This window comes from Heloderma suspectum, chromosome 1, assembly GCF_057233095.1.
Source record: "Heloderma suspectum isolate Gila_16-S chromosome 1, 16-S_ref, whole genome shotgun sequence".
Taxonomy (NCBI): Eukaryota; Metazoa; Chordata; class Lepidosauria; order Squamata; family Helodermatidae; genus Heloderma; species Heloderma suspectum.
In genome coordinates this window covers 34,147,488-34,174,250 of record NC_139458.1, presented here as the reverse complement: position 1 = coordinate 34,174,250, position 26,763 = coordinate 34,147,488, and the positions used below count along the sequence as shown (strand labels likewise).

Below are 26,763 nucleotides of genomic sequence, written 5' to 3'. Positions count from 1 at the left end.
TTCAGACTTGCTTCTGGTCTCGGATCTACCCATTCATTTATTCAAACACCCTTTGTAGAGACACATGAACAGTAACCACTGGACTCAATTCAAGGTGGGCATTGTTACCTATACAGGCCTACAGGGCTTAAGCACAGTGTATTTCACCCCTGCTCTAAGGTCTGCTTCATGCCCCAGGTGTCTGTTTCAACTTCCCATCTGATATTAGGTTGGGTTGCGTGGCACATGGTACAGGCCTTTTTTAGTGGTGGCCCTTCACCCATGGAATAACCTTCCCAATGAAAAGCTAGTCGCCAGCTTGGTTTTCATTTAGACAACAAGACAAAACCTTTCTGTTTTCTAATGCTTTTAATAGTTAACATGGCTGGGTTTTTTATACTTTCAGTTTGCTTATGCTTTTAATTATTACTGCTGCTGGATGTTTTTGTTATTTTAATGTTTTAAACAAGTCCTGTTGTTGTTTGGTTCCTTATATGTATATAACTGATTACAGAAAGGCTAGTGATATTTTATTATTTATTATTAGATTTATATCCCACCTTTTCCCTCCTGCAAGGAACCCAAGGTGGCATACATGCCCCCCCCCTCCTCTCCATTTTATCCTCAAAACAACCCTGTGAAGTAGGTCAGGCTGAGCATCAGTGACTGGCCCAAAGTCACCCAGTGAGTTTCATTGCTGAGTGGGGACTAGAACCCAGATTTTCTAAGTCACAGTCCAACACTCTAACCACTATACAACACTGGCCTGTATATGTGAATACATAAACCAAGGCTATGAAAACACCTCCTTCAAACACCCACTTATTCAGGTACAGACATGTCAGTTTAACCATACAATATTCTGCCCTTCCCAAAAGATGATCAAAAACATGCATGCTAGGGTGGCCAAGTGTCCTACTTTACAGAGGACAGTCCTCTAATAAAAGGAGTCCTCTCTTTGAAGGGCTGCCCAGTCCAAGTCAGGTTTAAAGACAAAGAATCATAAGAAACTGTAAGAAGGGAGAGCAGCAGAGGCCTTGATGCTGCCCATCAACACTTAGCAACTGGTCAGCAGACTGAGCTGGTAGAAAGATCACCTGGTCACAGTCTGAGATGTCTTGTATTCTATTTAAATGGTAGTTATATTTCTAAATTTGCATCTATGCATTTGAATTAGCGTATGCCATTTTTCAGCAACCTGGTATCCTCTTTTTTCACAGTGCATAACTGGCCACCCTAGTGTACATGTGCGCAACCGTTCCGCCCCCCCATTATTTTATGTGTAGTTCTTCTGTGCCATTCTAATGCATTGTTCGCAATAACAGGGTTGCCAGTTTCAAATTGGAGGACTCAGTGGTGTAGTGGTACATTTTGAAGTGCAGGCACTCATCATGACAGCCCCCATAGCCACACCCCCAAGAAGGGGCCAAAAAAGCAGGGAGCTGTGTTGATCCACAGCAACAATTCAGTTCTAGAAGTTTTCATCTCCACCAGGAGCAAGTCGTAGGTAAAATGAATGGGTCTTAATTGCCCATTCAAGACCAAGCTACCATGAAATACTTTGCATTACAACAGGGAACAATAAATTGCTGCTACTGGGAAGATTAGAACAGAAGAAAAGCCATGCTGGATCAGACCAAGGGTCCATTTAGTCCAGCATTCTGATCACATAGCGGCCAACCAGCTGCTGAGGGAAGTCTGAGCGGGGTGGCAGTGACTTCAGCATCCCTGCTAATGAAACAGTGCTGGCGCTGCGTCCTGGCTCCGCTACACCACTGCGTATACCTCTAAGTTTCCCAGTGTGGCAGGAGATAAAGCACCTGGGTCTTCTCATGCCCGTTCTCTCCCTGGCCTTGTTGCACATCCGCTCCCCAAACGTACTAGCTGATCCAGGTATTCCACATGGCAAGCAGAGGAGGGGATGAACAGTCAGTGAATCTCATTGCTGTTGTCACCGTTCCCTCTCTGTAGCCCTCTTGGCTTTGGCAACTTGGGGAGGGGGAAGCTTTGAGGCCTGGATCTGACCTTGGGGCCTCCAGCTGCGAACCCAAAGTGTGTAGCAAGTTGGTCACATAGTAAAAGCGCAAAATTATTTATCCAAATTGTAATACGTCTACACAACGTCAACATTGTCTCTTTGAACCAGATCACGTCTTCCATTGGGCAACTTGCTTTAGTCCTTGGCGCCTTATTTGCTCCTGCTCAGAGGTTATTGCCCTCTTTAACCTGAAGGATGTGAGTTAATCGTGTTGACTATGAAATGCGTTGCCCATAAAAGCTTATGCTACAAGTCACTTATGTTGAGCGAGTGGGGCTGAAGGACTTAAAATTAAGCCATTGATCTTACCGGGTGAACTATTGGGACCATATGCAATGCAGCAGTGCTATAGGAATCGAGAGCACATCTGCTAGGAGCCTCTCTTTACTGAGATTGGGAGAGAGGCACACAGCTAGACTGGGATGATGGACCTCCAAGGTAATCAATGCTTCTCTGAACAAGGGAGCAGTTCTTGTGGCTCTCGAGGAGGAGGTTTTTTCTTTTGGAAAAAACCACATCTTGATCAAGGACGATTACTGCCCAGGGTCCAATCTTCCATTTTTGAACAAAGTCCTGGAGCTGGTGACCGCTTCTCGGGGAATCTTGGAGGGAGGAAACGGTTTATTTTGCTCCATTCCAATCTGGTTTCAGCAGGCCCAGTTTTGGGCTGAAAACAGATTTGGTCACCCAGGTAGAAGACTTGCATCAGAAAATGGTTGGGGGAGTGTAACTGCATTAGTTCTATTGGATCTCTTGGTGGCTTTCAGTACTATTAGCTGTGGCATCCTTCTGGGGTACCTGGCTGGGTTGGGCTTGAGGGATACGGTATTGCAGTGGCTCTAATGCTTCCTGGAGGGATGGTCTCAGAAGGGGGTGTCAGGAGACTTCTGTTCCAGAAGCCTGCCTCAGAGTTCCACAATCTGCCCCACAATCTGGTAAGATCTCTTTAAACAACAGAAACTCTTTCAAAACTTGCATGCATATACATACACTAACACATGCAATTTGTATACACATTTTATGCAAATCTAAGTCCACTTTTGTCCCTTTGGTGAGGCATTTTTTTGCCATGTATATGTGGCTACCCTATCACCATTCCATTTATTTATAGGTTATTTTTAAAAGAGGGGAATGAGGAGGAGAAAGGCAGGCATCTGCAGTAAACAACAACAACTAGGGATGTGCGAACCCACCCCCATCTGGGTTCTCTGGGTGCTCACCCAGCCCCTGCTTGCCAGTCCCCAGACTGCACTCAAGCTCCTCCTGCGCTCTGCAAGCAGTCTGCATTCACTTCAGTGGGCTCGTCAAGCTCCACGGTTGCCGTTTTTGAAAAATAAAATGGCGATTGCAAAATGCATGTTTTTGCATATGCGCACAAATGTGCATTTTTGCAAATGTGCACTTTTGCGTGAGCGCGAAAATGCGCATTTTTGCACATATGAAAATATGTGCGTTCACAAAATGCAGATTTTGTGCATGCACAAATATGTGCATTTTTGCAATCGTCATTTTATTTTTCAAAAAATGGCAACTGTGGAGTTTGATGAGGCTGACATTGTGAGTGTGGGCCGCTTGCAGAGCGGCAAGTGTGCATTTTTGCGTGAGCATGAAAATGAGCATTTTTGCACATATGAAAATGTGTGCGTTCACAAAAATGTGCATTTCTGCATGCACAAATATGCACATTCACAAAATGCAGATTTTGTGCATGCACAAATATGTGCATTTTTGCAATCGTCATTTTATTTTTCAAAAAATGGCAACTGTGGAGTTTGATGAGGCTGCCATTGTGAGTGTGGGCTGCTTGCAGAGCAGGGGCAGGGGTGAGTGGGGGCAGGGGTGTGAGCAGGGGGGTTCCGCCAGATTTGTGGATGGAATCGGGTGCCTGCACCATCCCTAACAACAAAAAAACATTTAAAATGGGCCCTGGGTGGTTTGTTAACCACCGTAGCCACCTACCCTGACCAGGTCTGGATGTCACAACAAGCCTCACTGGTGAAGGTGATTATAAAAATCTGGCTGGCAGGCAACAGGCACATGCAGGGTGGTTAACAAGCCACCATGGTTTATTAACCACCCTGTGAGTGTGTGAAACAGGCCACTGAAAAGCTAGAAGACGTCTGGGCTAGTCTGCCAAGCGAATACCCTTACAACAACAGAAGTCCAATGATTTCTTTGCATTTGGTTACCATTCCAAATTCTCTTTAATCTGAAATGTCAATATGGTGAAAGTAATTTTCTACAGGGATGAAAAGATTTGTCACTTACAAACCACAAACATTTGGATAGGGCTTGAGTAAAGAACATTATTTGGAAACTGGGAATCAATCACTAACTCATCTAAATTTAAAGAGCAGCTGTGATTATCTAGTTTTGTTTTGGAGTGGTCCATGGTAGATTTAAATTTAGAAAGCCCTGCTGTTGATTTTTTTTAAAGTGGTGTTTCATTTATAGAAAGGAATGACATTTAATAATAGCTAAAATGAAAGTCCTCCCCTCCACCCCAATCCATTGTCCTCGTTTCATTGGCAGAGGAGCCAATATGAATCAATGACTGCTTCATAAACATTATTAATCTGGGAAATGCTGCTGTACACTGACTTTAAAAGAAGGTCTTAAACATAGCTGAACTCACTGCAGTGTTATTAACCCTTCACAGATATGATTGATAAATTGGGATATTAATGCATAATTTCAACTTTGGTTTGAAAATCATGTTTTTGTTGCTGCTTTTAATAAGAAATAGCTAAAGCATTGGCAGCTTTTTAGTTTAGACAAACAAAAGATTATGGTGTGTGTGTGTGTGTGTGTGTGTGTGTGTGATAGAGCTTTGATTCTTTTGCATCCAAAGACAGGGTACAATTGAAATGTCATCATCATCATCAAGCCTCTGTGATCTTGTAAATTATGCCAGCAGTAGCTTAAGCTATCAGTAATATATCCCAAACCAAAGAGATCAAAGGAGAGAGAAACCAGTCACATTCATGTAGCAAACGGCATACTTATTGCTCTAAGAGCGGCCTTCCCCAACCTGGTGCCCTTCAGTTTTGGACTCCAGCTTCCATAATCCCTGACCATTGGCCATGTTGGCTGGGGTTGATGGGAGGTGAAGTCTAAAACTTTTGGAGGGCACCAAGTTGGGGAGGCTGTGCTGATCGCTTGCCTCAGTGATCCATCTGAGGCAGTGAAAAGAGCTTGAGATAAAGGGTCCAGAGAGGGTGTTCACACTGAGTAAACATGGAGCCCTACAAGTTTCATCTTCTCATTTGCTTGCATGGTGTAGCCACCCCAGAGGGCCAGATTCTGCATCCTGGTGTAGTCATTGGTTAGTATTAGACTAGGACTGGGGAGATCCAGGTTCAAATCCCCACTCAGCCATAAAGATCTCTGGGTTACCTTGGACCAGTCACTATCTCTTGGACTAATGCACCTCACAGGGCTGTTGTGAATATAAACTAGGGGATGGCGGGGAGAACCTTGAGTGTTGTCCTGAGTTCCTTGGAGGAGGAGACAGATAAAAATAAATCCATACAAATACATTCTGTTTTTCTAGGTGATGAAGTGCATTGCCGAGGTAATTTCTGATACAGTGTCAAAGCCAAATCCACTCCCAATCAGCCAGGAATGCCTAGAAATTCTCCAAGGAGGTACAATATCTATTTTCTGCATAATTTTCTATTGGGGGAATTAAGGAAAGACCTTGTTTTAATTCATCAGCTTGGGTACAAAACCTTAAGGTCATTACCTTAGCCTTGATCAGATCAAAGCTAAGTAAGACATAAGAGTCTAATAAAAAGTCTGATATTAATTTTTAAATTAAATAGTTTGGATTTTTTTAATGGGCTGCCATACTGGCTTAAATAAAAAATAAATTCAACCAGCTGATCTGCTAAAGGAGCCATGATGTGAAAAAAGCTTTGCATGCCAACTCTCTTTACTACTGGAAGGCTTCTGTGACAGCTGTGTGTGCTTTTTCTTGCAGATGAAAGAATCCGTTCCATCCTTCGCCATCAAAACTTGCTAAAGGAACTTCAAGAGATTGCAATCCAAGGTATGCTACAGCTGGAATCGTGTGTGTTTGTCTCTCAGAGCAAGTGACAGAGAAACAGACAGATATTATACTTCTTCACAATTCTTGATATTAGTTCATGTGAATTCATTTCAGTGTGCTACAAACAGGGCTTCATGTGGATATGCAGTGGGGCTACTGAAAGAGCGCAAAATGTGGCATTGAATACAGAGTCTTAGCTTTCATTTAACGCCCCCGCCCCCGCAACTTTCTAGCCCTGATGAGCCTGAAGATATGCTTGGAAGTATGTAATCAACATCTGTTGAAATCTCTGAGATCAGAATGGTGGCTGCATGAAATGTCTTTTTAGTGTGCGTGTGTGTGTTTGTTAAGTGCCATACTCAGCTCCTTGATCTACCCCAAATCAGAAATTAAGTAATATTTAGCCTGCAGAATAAATTATGCAAAATAAGGGAGTACATATTTGCATAATTTATTCACATCATAACCAAATTTGGGACGGGATGGTTTACAAAATTTAGATTGCTTGGGCATAGCTAGGTCGGTTTGCTTTGATCACAAAGTACAAGACAAGTTCCAAATGGAGATTCTGGAATAATTGAAAGGTTATTCCACACAGAACTTTGATTTCAGTCTGTCACATTTCCAATGCAATTCAATATGCATCTACTCAAAAGTAAACAAGGTACAGGATTGCAGAATTATATTTACAACTTAAGGAGACTCACTAACAGGAGAGCCTGTACAGCAGGGGTGTTGAACCTCAGGCCGATCGACCAAATCTGGCCCACGTGGGACACCCCAGGAGGCCACGCCCCCTTCCCATGACCCCCCTTCCCCTCTGACTGCCAATCATTTGGTGGTTTCCCACTTTCTGCATAGTTTTTTCCCCCATTCTAAAAGGCCAAAATGCCTCTCCTAAGGCTTAGTTGCTGGCAGTAACAGCTTTCAGCTAAAAATGCTGGTGTTTTTGGTACCCCTTTTGCCTTCAACCACACTGGAATGTGACCCCCAAGAACTTCTCCAAATTAGAATTCGGCTTCCAGGCTGAGAGAGATTCGACCCCCTTTCTATACAGGTTGTGGTGGTAGGTGTGGCTGTAGTTAAATGAGCTTCCCATGTGATATTGTGTGCAGATGTTTCTATGGTGCTCAAAGAGTTCAAAGCGCTATATAGGCATTATCTGATTGCAAGTCAGTATTATTATTCCTCTGCTCCCATACTGGAGATGGGGGTGGGGACTGAGGCTGAGAGAGAGCACCTTGCCTAAGGCCACCTAGTGCAATCATGCTAGAGGCAAGTTTCAAATCTCAGACTTCTGGATTCATCACTCTTGGTGTGCTACATTTAATGTTCTGCTTTCTCCTGTATATCTTGTCCCCCTGACTTTTAAGATGGCAGGCGGGGGGGGGGGTAGGCATGGGGGGGCTAGCCTGCAGCATGTGGGGAGAGAGGTTTATTACCCTTTCCCACAGACTCCACAGCCCCAATGAAAGTCCCCCGGCCCTGGCTGCTCTTTGCCCCAGCACAGAAGATGCTCTTGCTCTCCACCTGTGCCACAGAGCAGCAGGGGACATAGGACACAGACGCTGCCTTGGGCTGAATCACTCCATCGGTCCATCTAGCCCAAGGACGCAGTCAGAACATCCGGCTCTCCAGGGGAAGCCACTCGGACTCTCCAGGTTTCCCAAGAAGGCCTCACCCCCTTTCCCCTGAACACTGGGTGGCTTCCTGGCTTTTGTGCAATTTTTCCCCCATTCCAAAAGGTTGAAATGCCTCTTCTGAGGCTAGCTGCTAGGAGTAAGAGCTTGAAGCTAAACCATGCTGGTGTCTTTGTTTTATTGGCCCCGCCCCCTTGGCCTCAGCCCTGTTCACCGCTGGACTGCAGACCCTCCCCCCCAAGAGCTTCTCCAAAATGGAATTTGGCCCACGGGGTAAAGGAGGTTCTGCACTCCTGATCCAGCCCAGTATTGTCTGCTATTCTGGGTATTCTGGATATAGCGGCTGTTCTGGGTTTCAGGCAGGATTCTTTCCTAGCCTTCCCTGAAGATGCTGCCAGGGTTTGAGCCTGGGACCTGCTGCACGTAAAGCAGGTGCCCTACCACTGAGCTAGGGCCCTTCCTTGAGTTTTGGACCTAGTTCTAAAATCTAAGCTGCCCTAGTGTTGAAACTGTGGTGTTATATGCAGGCATGGGGGAGGAGAGTTCAACCTCTTTCCCAATGTGCCATAGAATCAATCCTGATTCCTCCCTTTGTGGCTGCTAGTTTGAAAGAAAAAGGGAGGCATGCAAGGGCAAGGCTGCCCCAGGACATTTTGCTGCCTGAGGAAAAGGACAAGATGGCGCCCCCTCCCATTCCAAGTACAAAACCCAACTGGACTGGCAGATGAATCTTTCTTTGACACTGGCAATGGGACAGCATCCTCCACCACACCTGAAGGTAGCAGGCTAGCTTAGGTGGCACAGGGTAGGCAGCATGGCTCACAGCTCTCTCCTGGCCCTATCATTACGCAGGCTCACGAGTGCCTATCTGCAAATTATGCTGCTCTCCTTCCACCCCTACCAAGAAGGCCCATCACTGCCTCCCTGCTCCCTCCAGAAGGCTCTCTAGAGCAACCTGCTGGGTGCACCGCTACTCCTCCTTACCCCAAGTGTTGGGGCTTGTAGCTGCTAAGCTCTCGCGGCAGGTAGGCTGAACTTTTGAGAGAGTTTGGCCAACCTCCTGTGAGAGATTGGCCAAACCCTCGCAGGAGCCCCGTGGCTGGTAAGGGATGCAAGTCAGGAGCGGTCGGGCAGGTAAGAGTGAGAAAGTGGGTGGGTGAGCAGGTATGGTGGCAGCTGGTGGGGCGTGGTGGCAAGATACGTTGGGCCAGGCCTGTCTCCCCTCCAACAGCATGCTGCCGCCTCCTAACATCTGCTACCTAAGGCGACTGCCTCACTTTGCCTAATGGTTGGGCCGGCCCTGTTCAAGGGCAAATAATGCATTTAACATGAGATATATTTTGACCCTTTAAAAACGCTTTAAAAAATTCAGCTAACTGGAAAAGGGTTTTACTGTGCATTTATTGTTACGAGAATGAAGGTGCTAAAATACTCTATATTTTAAAGGTGGAGAGCTGTCAGATATTTATTCCCCCCTCCTCCATATTTGAAATAGGAGCAAACGAAAGGACAGAACAGCAGAAGAAAAACAGCGGATTTGAAGATGAGCTTTCCGAGGTCCTTGAAAGCCAAAACAACAAGAACGCGGAAAGAGGTTGGTGTCAGCATAACCCCCACAGAAGCCAGGCAGAGCAGTATAAATGTAGATGTTATTTCAAACGGCCTTGGCACACACACCTGCTCCACGCTGGAGGTCATTTTCTGCTGAGATGTAAATGTGTGACCTCCGAGTGGCTTTCCCATTGGTTCGCAGCAGCTGAAAGCTTTGACAGCAGAGTCATCACTAACTAACAGTATTTTACATAGCAAATGCTATCCCCCCCCCCACACACACACCCCTTATCTTCCTGCCACAAGACCGGCCCAATACATTTTGCAGCCTGAGGTGCTGCAGCAAATGGTGCCTCTGCCCCCCAAGTCAGTATGCCTAGTACGCAAGGTCCATCAAGCTACATTGGTACCTGAGGCATAAAATCCCACAAGTGCCCCCCACACCTGCAGTACAAATGCAATCCTAACCATTTTATGGCACCCCAAATCAACAGCCAGAGCCACCTCACTCGGTCTAATGGTAGCACTGGTGCTGCAGCCTGCCAGCTTCGTTAGCCTCTGACAATACCGTTTCCCCAAGTGACTGTTTGGGTTCCTTGCCTAGTTAAGCTCACTCTGATAGCTCGAAAAAAATGCAAATCATTTCTGTTTGTAATGGAGGCCTCTTTTGTTTTGGTTCCGATTTTAGGTGATCTCCTTTGGTTCTGTTTTGCTGAGCTTTGGTTGTTTTAGAGCAGGCTTCCTCGACCTGGTGCCATTCAGATGTTTTGTACTCCCAGAATTCCTGACCATTAGCCATGTTAGCTAGGGCTGATGGGAGTGGAAGTCCAAAACATCGGGAGGCCACTAGGTTGAGGACGGCTGTTTTAGAGCATATCTACTTACTACAAGCGTATATCAGTTTCATACCGCTTTAATTCCCGTAACATCCCACAAAGAATCCTGGGATTTATGGTTTTCATGAGGATTTATGGTTTTCCATCAGCCCTAGCCAGCATAGCCCGTGGTGAGGGATGGTGGGAGTTGTAGGCCAAACATCTGGAGGGCCACAAGTCCCCCCACCCCATCTATAATATCACTTTTTAGTCTGACAAGAGTCCCCCAAGGCAGCTTACAACATAAACAGAGCCAGTGTGGTGTAGTGGCAAGAGTGTTGGACTAGGAGCTGGGAGAACCGGGTTCTAGTCCCCACTCAGCCATGGAAGCTCACTGGGTGACTTTGGGCCAGTCACAGACTCTCAGCCCAACCCACCTCACAGGGTTGTTGTTGTGAGGATAAAATGGAGAGGAGGAGGATAATGTAAGCCGCCTTGGGTTCCTTGCAAGAGGAAAAAAGGTGGGGTATAAATGCAGTAAATAAATAAGTAAGTAAGTAAGTAAGTAAACTCAATTAAAATACACTGAAGTTTAGTACATTGATGTTACCAGTTAAAGCAACAATAAAAACCAAGATGGTAACGGTGAAATATACATGCACACTCAGGTTAGGCAAAGGCTTTCTGGAATTAAGAGCACCTTTCCTATGAGTTGAATCTTTATTATGGCCCCAACAACCCAGAATTCCAGGTTCAGACATCACATAAACAACCCAGGACTGTTAATTTCAGCAGGAGCAGGTGGACATGTGGGTACCAGCACGCATGCTCCTGTTGCATTTTCAACAACCTACTGTTTGTTAACCATTGACTGTTAGCGACGTGTGAAGCATTTCAATGTGCTAAAGCTCTCAGGATCTTCATGTGCTCAGTTTATGGATGAATGCAAGCTGCCTTGAGATCTGGGGGATGTGGGGTAGAAATGAAATATATATTCATGGGGAGGCCAGAAGTCAGGTCACAGTGAACAATTTGATCAGGAGCACTGCCAGTTCCATTATAGAGTCTTCTGCTTCTCCCCCTCTTTGTCCACACACCTGTTGCCCGTCGGCCTGGTTGAGTTTGGAAAACACTGACCACTTCTTTCAGAATGTATAACAAAAGCTGTTCCAGATTTGGGGGAAAGACAACTACCCGCCCCCCGCCCCCCCCACACATCGTTAAATAAGAGTATGCAAAAGTACCTGGTTTGTATAATACATTGCAAATGCAGTTGTTAAAAACATAAGAAGAGCCATGCTGGATCAGACCAAGGGTCCATCTCATCCAGCATTCAGTTCGCACAGTGGTCAACCAGCTGCCTGTGTGAAGCCCACAATAGGACATGAGTGAAATAGCATTGTCCCACTCGTGTTCCCCAGCGATGGTTATACATAGGCATCTTGCCTCTGATACCAGAAGTAGCACAGAGCCATCAGGACTGGTGGCCATTGGCCTTCTTCTCCATGAATTTGTCTAACCCCCTTTTAAAGACAAAGTTTAGAGTTCAAAGATGTGGTTATGAGATTGGGTTTTCTGTGTGTGTGTTTTAGCATCCCCTCACCCCCCCGGGGGGGCATTTTCTGCTTACTGTTATTATTTTGACTCTCGGATCTAGAGGGGACTCCTGACAAACATCCTACTGTCTCCTTGGCTGAGCTAGAGGCAGAGGAGAATCAGAAGAACAGCGAAAGGGATGTTTCCAAAGAGGAGGAGAGAAACAGCTTGGAAGAGAGGGAGCCAAGGGCTAGAGACCTTGACCCCAAAGACGAGAAGGAGAACACTGCAGGATTTGAGAGCAACGATGTTGGCGAGATGGAAGAACTGCCCTGGGATGATGCAGTCGACAATCACATCCACGATGATGCCCGAGATGAGGAGGTACCTGAGCAGGGACGCCAAGAGGGTGAAGAAGCTGCAGAGTCAGAGGAGTCTGAGAAGGAGCAGGTTTCCAAACACAGTCAAGAGGAAAGTAACGAGGAGGGAGAGCACAGTGTCAGAGAACAGGGTGAGGAGGACGAAGAAGAGGAGGAGGAGGTAAAGGATGAAGAAGAAGAGGAAGAAGAGGAAGAGAAGGAGAGAAGCATCTCTAATGAGGAACATCCTACCAGTTCTGAGGATGTGGATGATGAAAGGGAAGGCGGTATGTCTATCAGGTTACGCTCAAGCACTTAACTTGCTATGCAGTTAGCCATCTGCTCCCCAACATCCACTTCACTCTCAACTTTAGTATATGGGGGATCCATTTTATTTTACCGTTCATAGTTCTCAAGTAGCATTCATTTCAGGCATCAGCAGGGATCCTATTTGCATTATGATCGGTTTAGAAGACAAACCCTTTAGGTCAGGATAAAGGAACTGGGCATGTTCAGCCTAGAGGAAAGACCTAAGGAGTGGATGAATGAAGGTCACTGAGTGGCCCTGGGAAAATCACTATCCCTAAGCCACTTCACAAGGTTGTGTTGATGTTGTGCAGTGGCGTAGTGGTAAATTTTGAAATGCAGGTGCTCACCTTGACAATCCTCATAGCCACGCCCCCAAGGAGAGTCCCAAAATTCAGGCAGGAGATATCAATAAACCCATTCTAGTAGTTTTCATCTCCACCAGGAGCAGGTCTTTTGTTAAGCAAAATGGGTCTTAATTGCCCATTCAAGACCAAATCACCCCAAAATACTTCGCATCACAACAGGGAGCGATAAAGCCTGAAGGGGGCAGCAGATGACCTCAGCGTGCCTGCTAATGAAAAAGTGCCGGTGCTGCGTCCCTGTGAGCCCTGGCTCCACTACACCACTGCTGTTGTTTCATTCAAAATAGCTTTATACCACTTTTCAATAACATTTTCAAAGCGGTGTGCAAATCTAAAATTACCAATCAACAAAACAACATCACAGCTGAAGCATAGGATGGGGGAGACCGGGCTTGAGAGCGGTACATGCAAAAAGGATCTAGGTGTCTTAGCTGATCACAGGGCCAGACATGAGCCAGCAGTGTGATGCAGCTGCTAAAAAAGCTAATGCAATCTCAGGCTGCAAACTTGCTGAAGATGGAGCAGACTTGTTCGGTGTTCCTCCAGAAGGCAGGACTAGAACCAATGAGTGGAAATGGCAGGGAAGTAGATTTTAGCTCAACATCAGGATAAATGTCCCAACTGTAAGAGCTGTTCAACAGCCTGCCCCTTCGCTGGAGGTATTTAAGCAGATGATGGCCATCTGCTAAGGATTCTGTAGTTGCATCCGGCACTACAGAACCTGCATTGGGCAAGGGGTTGGACTAGATGACATCCAAGGACCCTTCCACTCTATGATTCCAAAAAGAAATACATTTCCAAAGGCACAATAAAACATCTCTTGAAAGACAGTCAAAGGGGTGCCACTCAAGCCTCACAACAATGGGCATTCCAAAGCACTAGAACCAGTGGAGGCTGGTGGTTCTGATGTCAGTGGGGCAGTGAATCCGCTCTAGGTTTCAGTCAGAACCAGTCAGAACTGTAAAGGAGCTTTGCACCTTGGATAGCGCCTTTAAAGTTCTGACTGAAACCCAGAGCAGATTCACTGCTCCACTGACTTCAGAACAACCAACCTCCACTGACTGGAGCTACAACAGAGAAGGCTCAGCTTCTAGTAGAACCTCTACTACAGCCGGGCCCCATGATTGCAAAAGCCAGGGGCGGGTGGCAGATGGCAGGAGATATTCCCTTGAGAGAATCAGGACCTAGGCTGTTTAGGGCTTTGAGAGGCTAAAAATCAACACTTTGAACTGGCCCCAGGAACAAATGGGCAGCCAGTGCAGATGTTTTAAGACATATGGGGAAATCAGCTCCAACCCACCAATGGTCAAACAAAAGCATTTTGTACCAACCAAAGTTTCTGAACAGTTTTCAAGGATAACCCCACAGAGAGGGTTACGGTAGTCTAATTTGGAGCTCACCAGATCCTAAATGAAGGTGATTAAGTCTGCCTTCCAGTAGTGGGTACAGCTGGTAAAATCAGCCAAAGTTGATGGAATGAACTTTAAGCCATGATGGCTGTCTGAGATTCCAAGTGCAATGCCAGGTCCAGCAGGTCCTCCTAAGCTAGGCACCTGGCCTTTGGGGAGAGCATCGTGAGGACCAAAGGAGATAACTCCATGAATAACCATCCTGAGTTCCTTGGAAAAAGGGGAGAGACTACATATAAAACAATTGCTGATGCAAAGGAATTGTTCTGCATGCAATTCCAACCATGAGCACAGTCCAAACTAAGCATTGTAATGCAGAAATGTCAAGCAACTCCTTAAGGATCTCTTGCCTCTTTAAGAGTCCCACCTTTCTTCTTCTAAACTTCCCCTTCCCAATAACATGGGGTTTAGGCCGTAGACTTGGGGTGACTGGCACTTCAGACACTTGGGTGTTAAACACAACAGTTTACTAGTAAATTAAAGCAAGCAAATTATGACTAAAGGTATTTACAGAATAGAGCTGAGTGATACAAAAGGCATTAAGAGTAAATAAAGGTTGCAAAAACACACATTCCTCTAACCTAGCTCCATTTAGACTTCTCCGGGCTCTTTCTTCCTGCTCTCTCTTCGTGCTCTGGTCTTCCTCTTGCTCTGGTCTTCCTCTCTCTGGTATCCCTCTCACTGGCTCTCTCTCCCTTTATATCCCCTCCTTCCCCCAAACTGAAAGTACTTTTTCAAACCTGGAGAAATGAAACCAACCAGAGAAGTGACACTACTCCTCTCAGGGTTGCCCCCTCCCACCGATCCCAGCCTCTAGGGCTGACCTTTTTACCTTGCCTCTGTGGGCCTCAAACCTTCACAAGGAGATATTTAAGACTGAGCATCAGCCCCCTGCCCCTGAAATCAACAAGACCTAAAAGTGCTCAACTTTGGCTGAATTGGGCTAGGTGTATTGGTACCAATTCCTAAAATTAAGTCAAGAAACCATTCCTAATTATGGACCTGGGGTCCTGTCCCTACACAGCAGCAAATGATTGACCAAATTGAAGGGTTCACCATCCCTGACACAGCAGCCATTTCACACAATTTGCAGAAGAAAACCTGAGTTTGCCACCAAGTGCACCCCACCTCAACAAGGGACACAGACAATCTTGGCTCCTTGATTAGTGTGCCTGCAAGAGGGATAGGTTTGGGATGTATTTGCCACATTCATGTTTCATATTTAGGTGTACCTTTGAAATGTCTTAGATGTATGCCTAGAAATGTCATTTTTGATGCAACACTTTAAAATAGCTCTTGGTAAAGGACACATGGGGGTGGAAGGAAGGAATGACTGAGTTTGATTTAACCAAAAACAAACAAATAATCATGCGTATTCATTTGGTTCAATTTATTTTCAGATAACCAAGATGCAAAGGGATTTGAACAGGATGAGAAGCCTTCAGAAGAAAAAGAGAAATACCTCAGTGTGAAGGGAGGAAGACATCACTCTCTAGATGAAACAAGGCAGGGTGAAGACACCTCCCACGCCAGGGATATTGAGAGTGAAGAAGTGGAAGAGGAACCCTTCAGAGATATAGAGGATGCCAAGAGATGGAACAAAATGGATGAGCTAGCCAAGCAACTGACCACTACAAAGCGTGCAGAGGAAAATGAAAGCAATGAAGACCCCGATCGGTCCATGAAACTGGCACTCAGGTCCCACAAGTATGACTTCCACAACCCTGAAGAAGATACGAGGAGGCCACCGAAGCATCATTCAAAGGAGGAGAGTAGTGAAGGCAGCTTTCCTCTTGTTGCCATGCCTGAGGAAAAGAAGGATGAAGAAGGAAGTGCTAACAGAAGGACAGAGGTAGGTCTCCCTCCTTTTACAATCACAGTTTTTCCAAATGGTTTGTCCAGTCCCAGAAGAGTGCAAGGGTGAGCAAGACCCCCTGCAAAAGCTTTAACATAATGTGATGTGCTCCTCACTTCCCCAAGCAGCAAGAAATGCCAGGGGGGAAGCAGTGCTACCTGGGTTTGGGTTTCCTTGGGAGACAGTAGCACCAGGTACTTACAGCAGTTTTGCAATTATTGTACCCTGTCTTGGGCCTTGGGGGAAGCGGGCACTTGAGGCGGCTCTGGTCGAAGGAAGCTACAACCAAGCATCACGTTTGGTTGGCAGTTTATGCCCAGTAAACAAGGGCACAGCAAGCTAGAGACTCCTAGTATCTTGGCCAGGGGTCTCCAGGCACTGCTAGGGCAAGGTACTTCCTCAGGGAAGACACTGTTGCCAGTGGAGGCTGGTGGCTCCGATGTCAGTGGGGTGGTGAATCTGCTCCGAGTTCCAGTCAGAACCAGTCAGAATTCTAAAGCAGTTATCCAAAGTGCAAAGTAGTTCTGACTGAAACCCAGAGCGGATTCACCACCCCAATGATATTGGAGCCACCAGTCTTCACTGGGTTGCTCCAGCAAAAGACTGGCAGCAACTGAGGCCTTAAGTAGACTGGTCAGCTCAGGTCTCTCAGAATCTCCACCTCTCACTGGGTACCAACTGCAGCCTTAAAGGGCCCATGCTCTTCTCCGTAGCCTGGAGCTTCTACATGGTCGAGAGACCTGAGAGGCTTTGGGAGAGCCGTTCTTGGAGGCTGAGGTTGAGGAGTGGGCTGAGTCTGTGGGAGGCATCAGGGGTTCCCAAGGGTCCTCCCTGAAGTGGGCTGACCAGTGTCTTGCTGGGCTTAGAGCCCTCTTTGGGGTGATGCCAAGCCTCCAGTCCTGGGGCTAGGACAATTAGTTCTGTTTACAAACCTGCAAGCAGAGCATAAATGTGGAGGCAAACAGCAGGAAGACACACTTACAAGGCAGCAAGCTACCCCACATCAGATCCCCAGAGAGGCTCCTCCTTTTTCCCACAAGGTGCCATTAGCCAGCTCACCGTTTCCTCTTTGCTTCTGTGTCTTCCAACTGCAAACTGCTGGTTTTGCACTTAGCAGCCGTATATGAACCTCTAACACAGAACTAGGTGACCTAGCACTGATGGGGACAGGCGTCTTCATTCCATGGGCATGGCAGCTAGCAACGACTAGTGTTGGCAGAAACCATCAATTTCAAAGAACAGCTGCCATGGAAAGGAAGGAAGGAAGGAAGGAAGGAAGGAAGGAAGGAAGGAAGGAAGAAAGAAAGAAAGAAGCTCTTTATTCCCCTGATCATTAATAACTTGACTTGTAAAATAGTTACCATAGTATATAATAGGTTAAATCCAATGCCATTCATGCAGTGGGATTTCCCCTTGCTCCCCTTGTATGAAAAGAACATACAAACCAACCCCTCTCCCCGTGTGTGTGTGTGTGTGTGTGTGTGTGTGTCTAATCTTCTCTCCTGCTAAACCTACTGTACTTGTAGCCTTATTCACCAAATACAATCTGAGAAGGACTTCCAAACTGAGCGCTGGGGTGTTTATCCTACGTAATTCTTTCTTTATTGACCAAGACTAAAAGCTGATTAACCCACTGATAAACAGTTTTTGTAACCTAACAGCGAACCCTGCATATATTGGAACAGTACAGTTCTAAAATGCTGAGCTCAGTGAACGTTTTTGTGGCATACCATTACTGAAGCCGAGTGGGTGTTGACCTGACATGTTCTTGGATGAGAGACCCATGACAGGTGCATATAAGCACCTTGAGGTTGTTGTTGTTGTTGTTGTTGCTGTTTAATCGTTAATTCTGAATGTTGGTTGCATCAGAGAAAAACAGCCGCTTCACTACATGTTTGCTCAATTTCGCTAACCTCAGAAGCGACTCACAGCAGTTCCCAGACAACAGACACAACATTCCTACAGATTGTGGAATGTTCCTCATTCTGTTTCCTCAGCAGATGTCTGTAGCAACCCTTTCATCCTTAATGGGGTAGTATTTGTCAGCAATATGCAAGCATCAAAAGGGTGCCATCTTAGGAGGATGGGAACCACCATGGGGGTGGAGGATTCCACTGCCCTTGGGTGGCCATGTCTCCTACTTTATAGAGGACAGTCCTCTATTTGAAGGCATCCTCTATTTGCAGGGCTGTCGGGAGCAAGTCCAGTTTAAAGATAAAGGACCCTATTAACAAGAGCAAACAGCAGTCTTGAAATTGCCCGTCAACCTGGGCAGCAGCCTGAGTAGGAACAAAGGTCGCAATCTTCCTCACTGTATTTCTGTTTAAAGTATAGTCTCTATTTCTAAATGTGCATATTTTCAACTATACATTAGCATACACAAACATTACACAAATCACTGCCCTCTTTTGTCCTCTTTTTGGGTGATGCATTTCTTCTTTTGGGGTGATGCATGAGGGGCCACCCTAAAGTGCCCCCCCACTGCGCATCTGCTGGCTAAGGCAGCTGCCGTACTTTGCCAAATGGTAGGGTAGGCTCTGCTCTCCACATTTATTCAAACGTAGGAAACCCCTGTCTTCCTTTGCATCTGGTAACTGTAGTCCCTAGTAGCCAACAATGAGAGGCCTACGCAGCGGGCTACAAAGCAAAGAGGTTCCTCGCCCCCACCCCGCCGCCTATGCCTTTTCCCATCTACAGTGACTCTGCCTTATTGCTCAAGATTCACCTTGTGCCTTTCTAGCACGCAACAATCACTGTGTTTTCAGGGAATTGACAAGACACTGACAAGACCCCAGGGAGGCAACCAGAAAACCTTGACGACGGTTGCTCAGGTGCCGGTAGCAGAACAAAAACCCTCTCCGTCAGCTCAGCAAAAAGTAAGAGAAAGAAAGAGGGAGGCAAAGAGTGTGTCTCACTAGTCCGTATTCATTCAGGCATCCCTGGAGAAAGAAATGGGATGCTGATGGGATTGTTCGAACACTCACAGAAATACATACAAGGACCTGCCAGTGAGTGCAGCTGATGAATAACAGTCCCTGCTCCCAACCCATCCTGAAATGCTTGACAACCACAAATTGCCCTCAGCTCACAGCTGAGACACCACCTCTTTGTTAGTGCTGACCAGTGGAGGCTGGTGGCTCGATGTCGGTGGGGCGGTACATTTGCTCTGGTTTCAGTCAGAACTCTAAAGAAGCTATCCAAGGTGCAGATTCACCACCCCACTGGCATCGGGGCCACCAGCCTCCATTGGTGCTGAAGTCTTGTGGGGCTTTATCACATGAATTGGATTCATCTGCCGGGGTACCCGCAGTGCCTTGTTCTGCTGCGAGCAATCTTATTCCTGGCCCCTCCTCATCCCTTTGTGTTGCAACCTGTCCCTGGCAACCTCCGGAGGGGCCAGAGAGAGTGCTTATGCTTGCTCCTATCCCAGGAGGGGAGCCAGGGGAGGGGAAGAGCTGTAGCTCAGTGGCAGAGCACAAGCTTTGCATGCAGAAGGCCCCAGGTTCAATCCCCGGCAGCTCCAGGTGGGGCCGGGAAAGGCTCTTGTTGGAGACACAGAAGGCCCGTCACCAGTCAGTGTACACAAACCTGGTGCATGCCAGATGAGTTGGACTACACCTCCCATCACCCCCAAGCAGAGTTTTGGGATAATGGGAAAGGAAGTCCAAGATATCTAGAGGGTGCCATGTTAGGGAAGGCTGGTGTAGTTGATCCTGACCTAGATGGACCAAGGGTTTGATTCGGTATCAGGCAGCTGCCGTTGTTCCTATGAGTCAGGGGTGGGAAACATGTGGCTCTCCAGATGTTGCTAGACTGCAGTTCTCATAATCCCTCAACATTGGCTATGCTGGCTAGGGTTGATGGGAGTTGCAGTTCAACAACATTTGGAGGGTCCCATGTTTCCCACCCCTGCTATATAGATAGCGGAGCCCTTTTGCTGATAGGATTGCAGGAGAAGATCATGTGCAAAACAGACATCTTGTTTGGGTCTGTTTTTCAACTCTCTCTCTCATGCTGTCTCTCTGCCTTGTCTTGGCACTAAGAGAGAAACTGGGTATCTTGCTCCATAGCAAAGGGATTCCTGTGATCCTACAAAACCCTTCTTTCAGTCATATGAATTTATCACTGCCCCCAGCTAATTAGAAGCAGCACCTGCACTTTCATTATTTAGGCAGGGCAGAGCTAGTGGCTGCAATCAAGAGCCAGTCCTCTAAAGCAAGACTGGAAGGAGAGACAAGAAGGAAAAGACAAACTTGTGTTTTCTGGAGCAGAATCAGGCACACAACCACCATTAATGCAGTTCCATTGGTAGAGGCGTTCAGAGCACCGTCTGGTCCAGTTTTATTGGATGAGTTTCAGTTACTGAGGCCTGAGGATGCGGACAAGGTGCTTGGCCAAGTCCGATCGGCCACTTGTGTGCTTGACCCTTGCCCTTCATGGCTTATTAAATCAAACAAGGAGGGGTTGTCCGGCTGGGTCCAGGAGGTTGTAAATTCCTCCTTGAGAGAGGGAGTGGTGCCTGCTGCTTTAAAAGAGGCAGTAATTAGACCACTCCTGAAAAAGCCTAACCTGGACCCAGAGGATGTTAACAATTATAGGCCAGTGGCCAACTTCCCCTTCCTGGGCAAGGTGCTTGAGAGGGTGGTTGTAGGACAGCTCCAGGCACTCTTGAATGAAACGGATTATCTAGATCCATTTCAATCGGGCTTCAGGCCTGGTTTTGGAACGGAAACTGCCTTGGTCGCCCTGTGGGATGACCTCTGCCGGGAGAGGGACAGGGGGAGTGCGACCCTGTTGATTCTCCTGGACCTCTCAGCGGCTTTCGATACCATCGACCATGGTATCCTTCTGGATAGGTTGTCTGGGTTGGGAGTTGGAGGCACTGCACCGCAGTGGTTCTGCTCCTACTTGGATGGCCGATTCCAGAAGGTGGTGCTGGGGGATTATTGCTCTGTGCCATGGCAATTGTGCCATGGGGTCCCACAGGGCTCTATTTTATCCCCCATGCTGTTTAACATCTACATGAAACCGCTGGGGGAGGTTATCCAGAGGTGTGGGCTGAGGTGCCATCAATATGCGGATGACACCCAGCTCTACTTCTCTTTCTCATCAAAACCAGGTGAGGCAGTGGCTGTTCTGAACCAGTGCCTGGGCACGGTAATGGACTGGATGAGGGCTAATAAACTGAAACTCAATCCAGACAAGACGGAGGTACTGTTAGTGGGTGGTTCGTCTGCCCGGCTAGGTGATATTCAACCTGTTCTGGAGGGGGTTGCACTCGCCCTAAAGGATCAGGTTCGTAGTTTGGGGGTGCTCTTGGATCCAGAACTGTCACTTGAGGCACAGGTGAACTCAGTGGCACGGAGCACTTTTTATCAGCTTAGGCTGGTATACCAACTACGCCCTTATCTGGACAGAGATAGCCTAGCTACAGTTATCCATGCTCTGATAACTTCTCGTCTGGATTACTGCAATGCGTTATACGTGGGGCTGCCTTTGAAAACGGTCCGGAAACTTCAGCTGGTCCAAAATAGGGCAGCAAGATTGTTAACAGGGACTGGCCTGTGAGCTCATATTACGCCAGTACTTTTCCAGCTGCACTGGCTGCCAGTCCATTTCCGGGCCCGATTCAAAGTGCTGGTGTTAACATTCAAAGCCCTTAACGGCTTGGAGCCAGGTTACCTGAAGGATCGCCTCCTCCCATATGTGCCTGCCCGGACCTTAAGATCATCATCAGCAGCCCTTCTCCGTGAGCCCCTGCCAAAGGAAGTGAGGTGGGTGGCTACTAGGAAGAGGGCTTTTTCTGTTGTGGCACCCCGGCTCTGGAATGAGCTCCCTAGTAAGGTTCGCCTGGCGCCTACATTGTACTCCTTTCGGTGCCAGGTGAAGACCTTTTTATTTTCCCAGGCATTTTAGCTTTCTAAATTTTTATCTTTGCTGTTTTAAATCTGTATTTTAAACTCCTGTACTGCTGCTAGGTTTTATTGTGGTTGTATTGTTATATTGTGGTTTTAATGTTCTATATATTTTAAATTGTTTTATTGTGTGTTGTTTGGTTTTAATTTTTGTGAACCGCCCAGAGAGCTTCGGCTATTGGGCGGTATAGAAATGAAATAAAATAAATAAATAAAACATCATTGATACTGAGGTGAAATCTGCAACAAAACCAAATGACTTCAGATTTGCATGAATCCAACCCACAGATTCCATAGCACACTTGCTTTTCCCATCAGGTGGATTCTGCAGACTTATAGGCTGTTTTTCTAACTTCCCCAAAATTTGCACAAATTTTGTCATAGAAAAATAATTTAAAAAAAAAAACAACAGCGGCCCAAACTGCTCATTTCCTCCATAGGCTAAAGTGTGAAAATGCACATTGGGGGGGGGGGATTTGCGCATTTTCACATGTGCAATTTTGCACAAATGCAGATTTGCGCAAATTCACAAACAACAAGAATCCAGTTCTGTGTATGGCCCTGCAATGGGACAAAAGTCTCCTTTGTCCCTTCACGAAACACAGACAGAATAGATTTTACACAATCTGTACATCCCTATGAAGTACATGTGATGTTAGTCATGGGTTTAAGCAAGCTTGCTACTCCCATCTGCTTTGCTTTGGGAGTGCAAGCAAGGTTGCTGGGCCACACTCCAGAATGTGGCCCCCAAACTCTGCAATGCAGATAGGTAATTTTAGACACTGGACTTAATGGTCTTATAGAAGAGGGCGTCTTTAGATGGTAATGTTTATTACTTCAAAATGTTGTATACCAGCCTCGGGGCATTTGGGGGCCCTTCTGCTCATTCTGCTGTGTTGGGGCCTCAACCTCTGCCCTAAAGTCCAACCTGGAATGTGCTGCTGGGACCCTTATGCCTCTTTTCTGCTGAACATCATCCCCTTCTATTTGCAGTAAACTCCACTGTGGCAAAAAACCGAAAAAGCAGCCAAGAGGGAGCAATTTTCTGCAGAAAGCCAGCATGGGATAAAGCGAGGCAGTAGCTTAAGCTTTCTGGGCAGGTTAGCAACAGCTAAAACCATAAAATAGAACAACAAGTTAAAACAAAACATGTCACTTGTAAAAGTTTAAAACTACAGTATAAAACCAAAGTAAAAATTAAAAACCAGCAGCAGTATGAAGATCTTAAAATATAACAGATTTGAAACAATAAAAAGTGAGGAACTGAAATGCCAGGGAGAATAAAAAGGTCTTTACCTGGCACCGAGAAGACCACAGTGTAGGTGCCAGGTGAGCCTCTCTGGGGAGGGCATTCTACAACCAGGTGCTACCACTGAAAATCCCTCTTAGTAAGAGCTAAACTGGGAGGTAGTTGATACATAAACATTATCCGGATCCCCCTTCCCCCCACCAGTTGCATTTTTTCAAATTGTTAGATGCTCAGAAAGGGCTAGAAGTTCAAGTGACTGAATAAACCTAACACCCACGCCCCACACCCACCCAATGGAGAATAATCTTATGGAAGAAAACTAACGGCCTTTTGTGGTGATGCATGCATTGCCTGGATATTAAGCGACCCATGTGTGGCTTCCTTTCTGTGATCATTTCAACCATCTTTGAAAAAGGAACAAACATCTCCAAGGGAAGCTTGTAGTGTACTGTGTTCTCACAGTGGGAAGCCTTAGATCTTCTACATCAATGCGATATGGGATGTTGCCCCATTTTCCTTGTATCTGAGGGAGCTGCTAACCGCCACCTTTGCTGTCACAGGCACGGTTTGTCTGCCTGCCTGACCCACCTGATCCTTCTTTTAAACATCTCAAACTGAGAGAAAGCAAGTAAAGGCTTTGGATAAAAGGGAGAACTGATGACTCATGGCAGATGGAGAAATGGGAGAACTGATGACTCATGGCAGATGGAGAAATGGGAGAACTGATGACTCATGGCAGATGGAGAAATGGGAGAACTGATGACTCATGGCAGATGGAGAAATGGGAGAACTGATGACTCATGGCAGATGGAGAAATGGGAGAACTGATGACTCATGGCAGATGGAGAAATGGGAGAACTGATGACTCATGGCAGATGGAGAAATGGGAGAACTGATGACTCATGGCAGATGGAGAAATGGGAGAACTGATGACTCATGGCAGATGGAGAAATGGGAGAACTGATGACTCATGGCAGATGGAGAAATGGGAGAACTGATGACTCATGGCAGATGGAGAAATGCTCCTGAGGAGGCTCACTCAGCCGGTGTGGGATTGAGCATAGCCAGTGCAGTCTAGTTGTTAGAAATAGTGTTGGGGCACCATTCTCTGGGCAGCCCCTCCAGCCCCAGGAGATGCTGCTGAATGGGATGTGCGCAGGGGGAGGGGGAACCCCCCAAACTGGGCGAAGGGACCTTCCATGAGCAGAGCCTTTCCTCTGAAGAAAGACAGATCCTGCAAGCAGCCCTACCTGTTTTAATTCGAAATGTTGGAATTGACTGCATGCTGGAATTGACTGATAAATGGCTCGAGGTGATTTGGACAGCGATGGCTATTACTTGACTTTTCAAGAACAGATGTATGGCCAAGGACAGACTTCTGTGCTTATATATATTTAAGGCCATTGACACGGACAAGGATGGACGAGATGGGGGGGAGGCATTGGTCCATTCTCCCTCCCCTCATATTGCATCCCTTTGATTGTTACAATGTCAGGAACTAACATATTTCTTTCCATCTCACTGGCAGTACACAAAGAAACATAACATCCCTTTATTTCATCCCTTTGTTGAGGGTCGCATTCCCCTGGGAGGTAATCTGTCAGGGGCCACATATGAGTGGTGGGCAGGGCCACTCCTTCTCTCTCTTTTGGCCACCCCCCCCTCTCTGCCACCCCCTTTTTTTTCTCTTGTCTTCCCCAGCTGCAGGCTGCTGTGGGAGAGACAGACCACTCATCAGAGGTCTGAACTGATCCCTTGAAAAGGGCTTTTGAATCTAGGGCTGAATCTGCACATCGCAGTTTTACCATTATCATACTGCAGTGATAACGACTGGTGCCCATTGGTGTCACGTGCAGCAATACTTACCAGAGCAGTACAATAGCAGTAAAACTGCAATGTGTAGATCCAGCCTAGGAGCAGGGCTGCATGAAATTAGGCAGAGGGTGGAATGCAGTCATAGGGCCCCAGGTTGCCCACCTTTGCTTTAATTGTTGTTGTTGTTGCTTTTTAAATGATAATATTGCTGTAATGATTCTGGGGTATACACATTTTCATAATTGAAACACGAATATATCAAAGAGCTGGCCTTTAAAGCTTGCTGAGAATCTTGCCTCATCATTTGTATTATTTAAGATAATTAAATCCTTCTCTTTAAATTGAAAAGCTTTACAAAGCCGCATACAAAATCAAACAGGACAGTATAAACACAGTTTAAACAACCAAATAAGCGAAACAGCCAGTAATACCATGAATGAAATCCAAGAGTCTAGCATAAAACAAAGGCATTCAGTTGTGATAAAGCCCCCTGAAATAAAGTCTTTAGAGCCAGTTTAAAAATGGCAAATCTCTCTAGGGAGTGAGTTTCACAACTGTGAGGTCACTGCTGAAAAAGCCCCATCTTTTCTCTTCCCTGCCCCCCCGGCTGAAATTTCATCTCTGTGAGAAAGCACACCCTGCCAATGGGGCAGCTAGGCAAGTTTAGACCCTGGACACAACAGTGACGTTAGCGGGGGCGGGGACGGGCGGGTTTAGATGGCACACAACTAACATTTCTCTTCTCCCTCCACAACCGCCTTTCTGTGCTTTACAATTAACATTCAACAACAAGAACACTATCTGCCGACCCTGGTAAAACAACAACACCCAGCTCCAAGCACATGCAGTTCTGTGTTTTAAACTCACTTAAGTCATAGTGCCATCATGATGGCAGGAATAACAGGGACCAGTGGAAGCTGGAGTGTGTGATGGGAGTGGGGCAGTTTCAGCCAGAAGCAGTTAGAACTCCAAAGGAGCTCTCCAAGCACCTTGCATAGCTGCTTTAGACTTCTGACTGAACCTGGAGTGGATTCACCGCCCACTCCCATCGCAGCCACCAGCCTCCACTGAAAGGGAGTTTGCCTCTGCTAGCCTCATCACCTGCCACCCTCTGGGTGGTTATTAGGGCCGCCCCGGGCTGTGGGGCCTTGGTTGTTAGCTCCAAGGTCCAGCTGTAGCTGCACCCTGCTACAATGATTTGCAGCGCTGAATCTTGTCCGTTTCCTCTCTTCCTCTAGGAACAAGAGCTGGAAAGTCTGGCAGCCATAGAAGCGGAGCTGGAGAAAGTTGCCCACAAGCTCCACGCCCTGAGAAGGGGTTGATGGTTTAACAACATGTGATGTGAGCAAAAAGCCAGAAGTTTTAATTCACCATTTTAAACACTGCAATTTAAAAATGTTTTTTAAAGGAGGAAGTCATGATGGAGCTGGTGCATTTTGCGTAGGATGCCAGCATCACCAGAAAAACGGCCACCTCTCTCTCTCTCTCTCTCTCTCTCTGGTAATACCGCTCTTCTTCATCATCATTAACTTGTTTGCTTTTATGTTTGCTTTACTGGCTATCATTTTTCTCTTGTGACTTTTGGATTACAGTATCACAAACAGTGTGACTTAACTCAAGTCTCTTCAATTGAGAAAAAGGGATTGGTTTGTCCTCCTCTCCCCCCTTCTTTCCTTTCTTTCCTTTTTGTCTCTGTTTTTAAAAAAAAGAAGAAAAAAAGCCATGACCGCTTTCTAAAATGTTTTACTTCTACCATTAGGTTTACTGGATAAAATAACCTGCAATAACTTGTTATTCTTTTGATTAAAAGATGAGAGCTCTGACTGTAACATATTCTATATATAAATTAAGGACAAAAATAAACACACAACTTTGGGCTC

General features: G+C 46.4%; 1 protein-coding gene across 1 annotated transcript in view; it reads left to right on the top strand.

The window, feature by feature from the left end:
* Positions 1–26,763, top strand: part of CHGA (chromogranin A) — a 34,287-nt gene extending 7,524 nt beyond the window's left edge. The window contains exons 3-9 of the mRNA XM_084840357.1: positions 5,571–5,664; positions 6,000–6,068; positions 9,204–9,302; positions 11,732–12,256; positions 15,450–15,901; positions 18,670–18,780; positions 26,122–26,763. Of these exons, the coding sequence (XP_084696483.1) occupies positions 5,571–5,664; positions 6,000–6,068; positions 9,204–9,302; positions 11,732–12,256; positions 15,450–15,901; positions 18,670–18,780; positions 26,122–26,205 (1,434 nt within the window). The 3' untranslated portion in view covers positions 26,206–26,763. The remainder of the gene's footprint in view (positions 1–5,570; positions 5,665–5,999; positions 6,069–9,203; positions 9,303–11,731; positions 12,257–15,449; positions 15,902–18,669; positions 18,781–26,121) is intronic.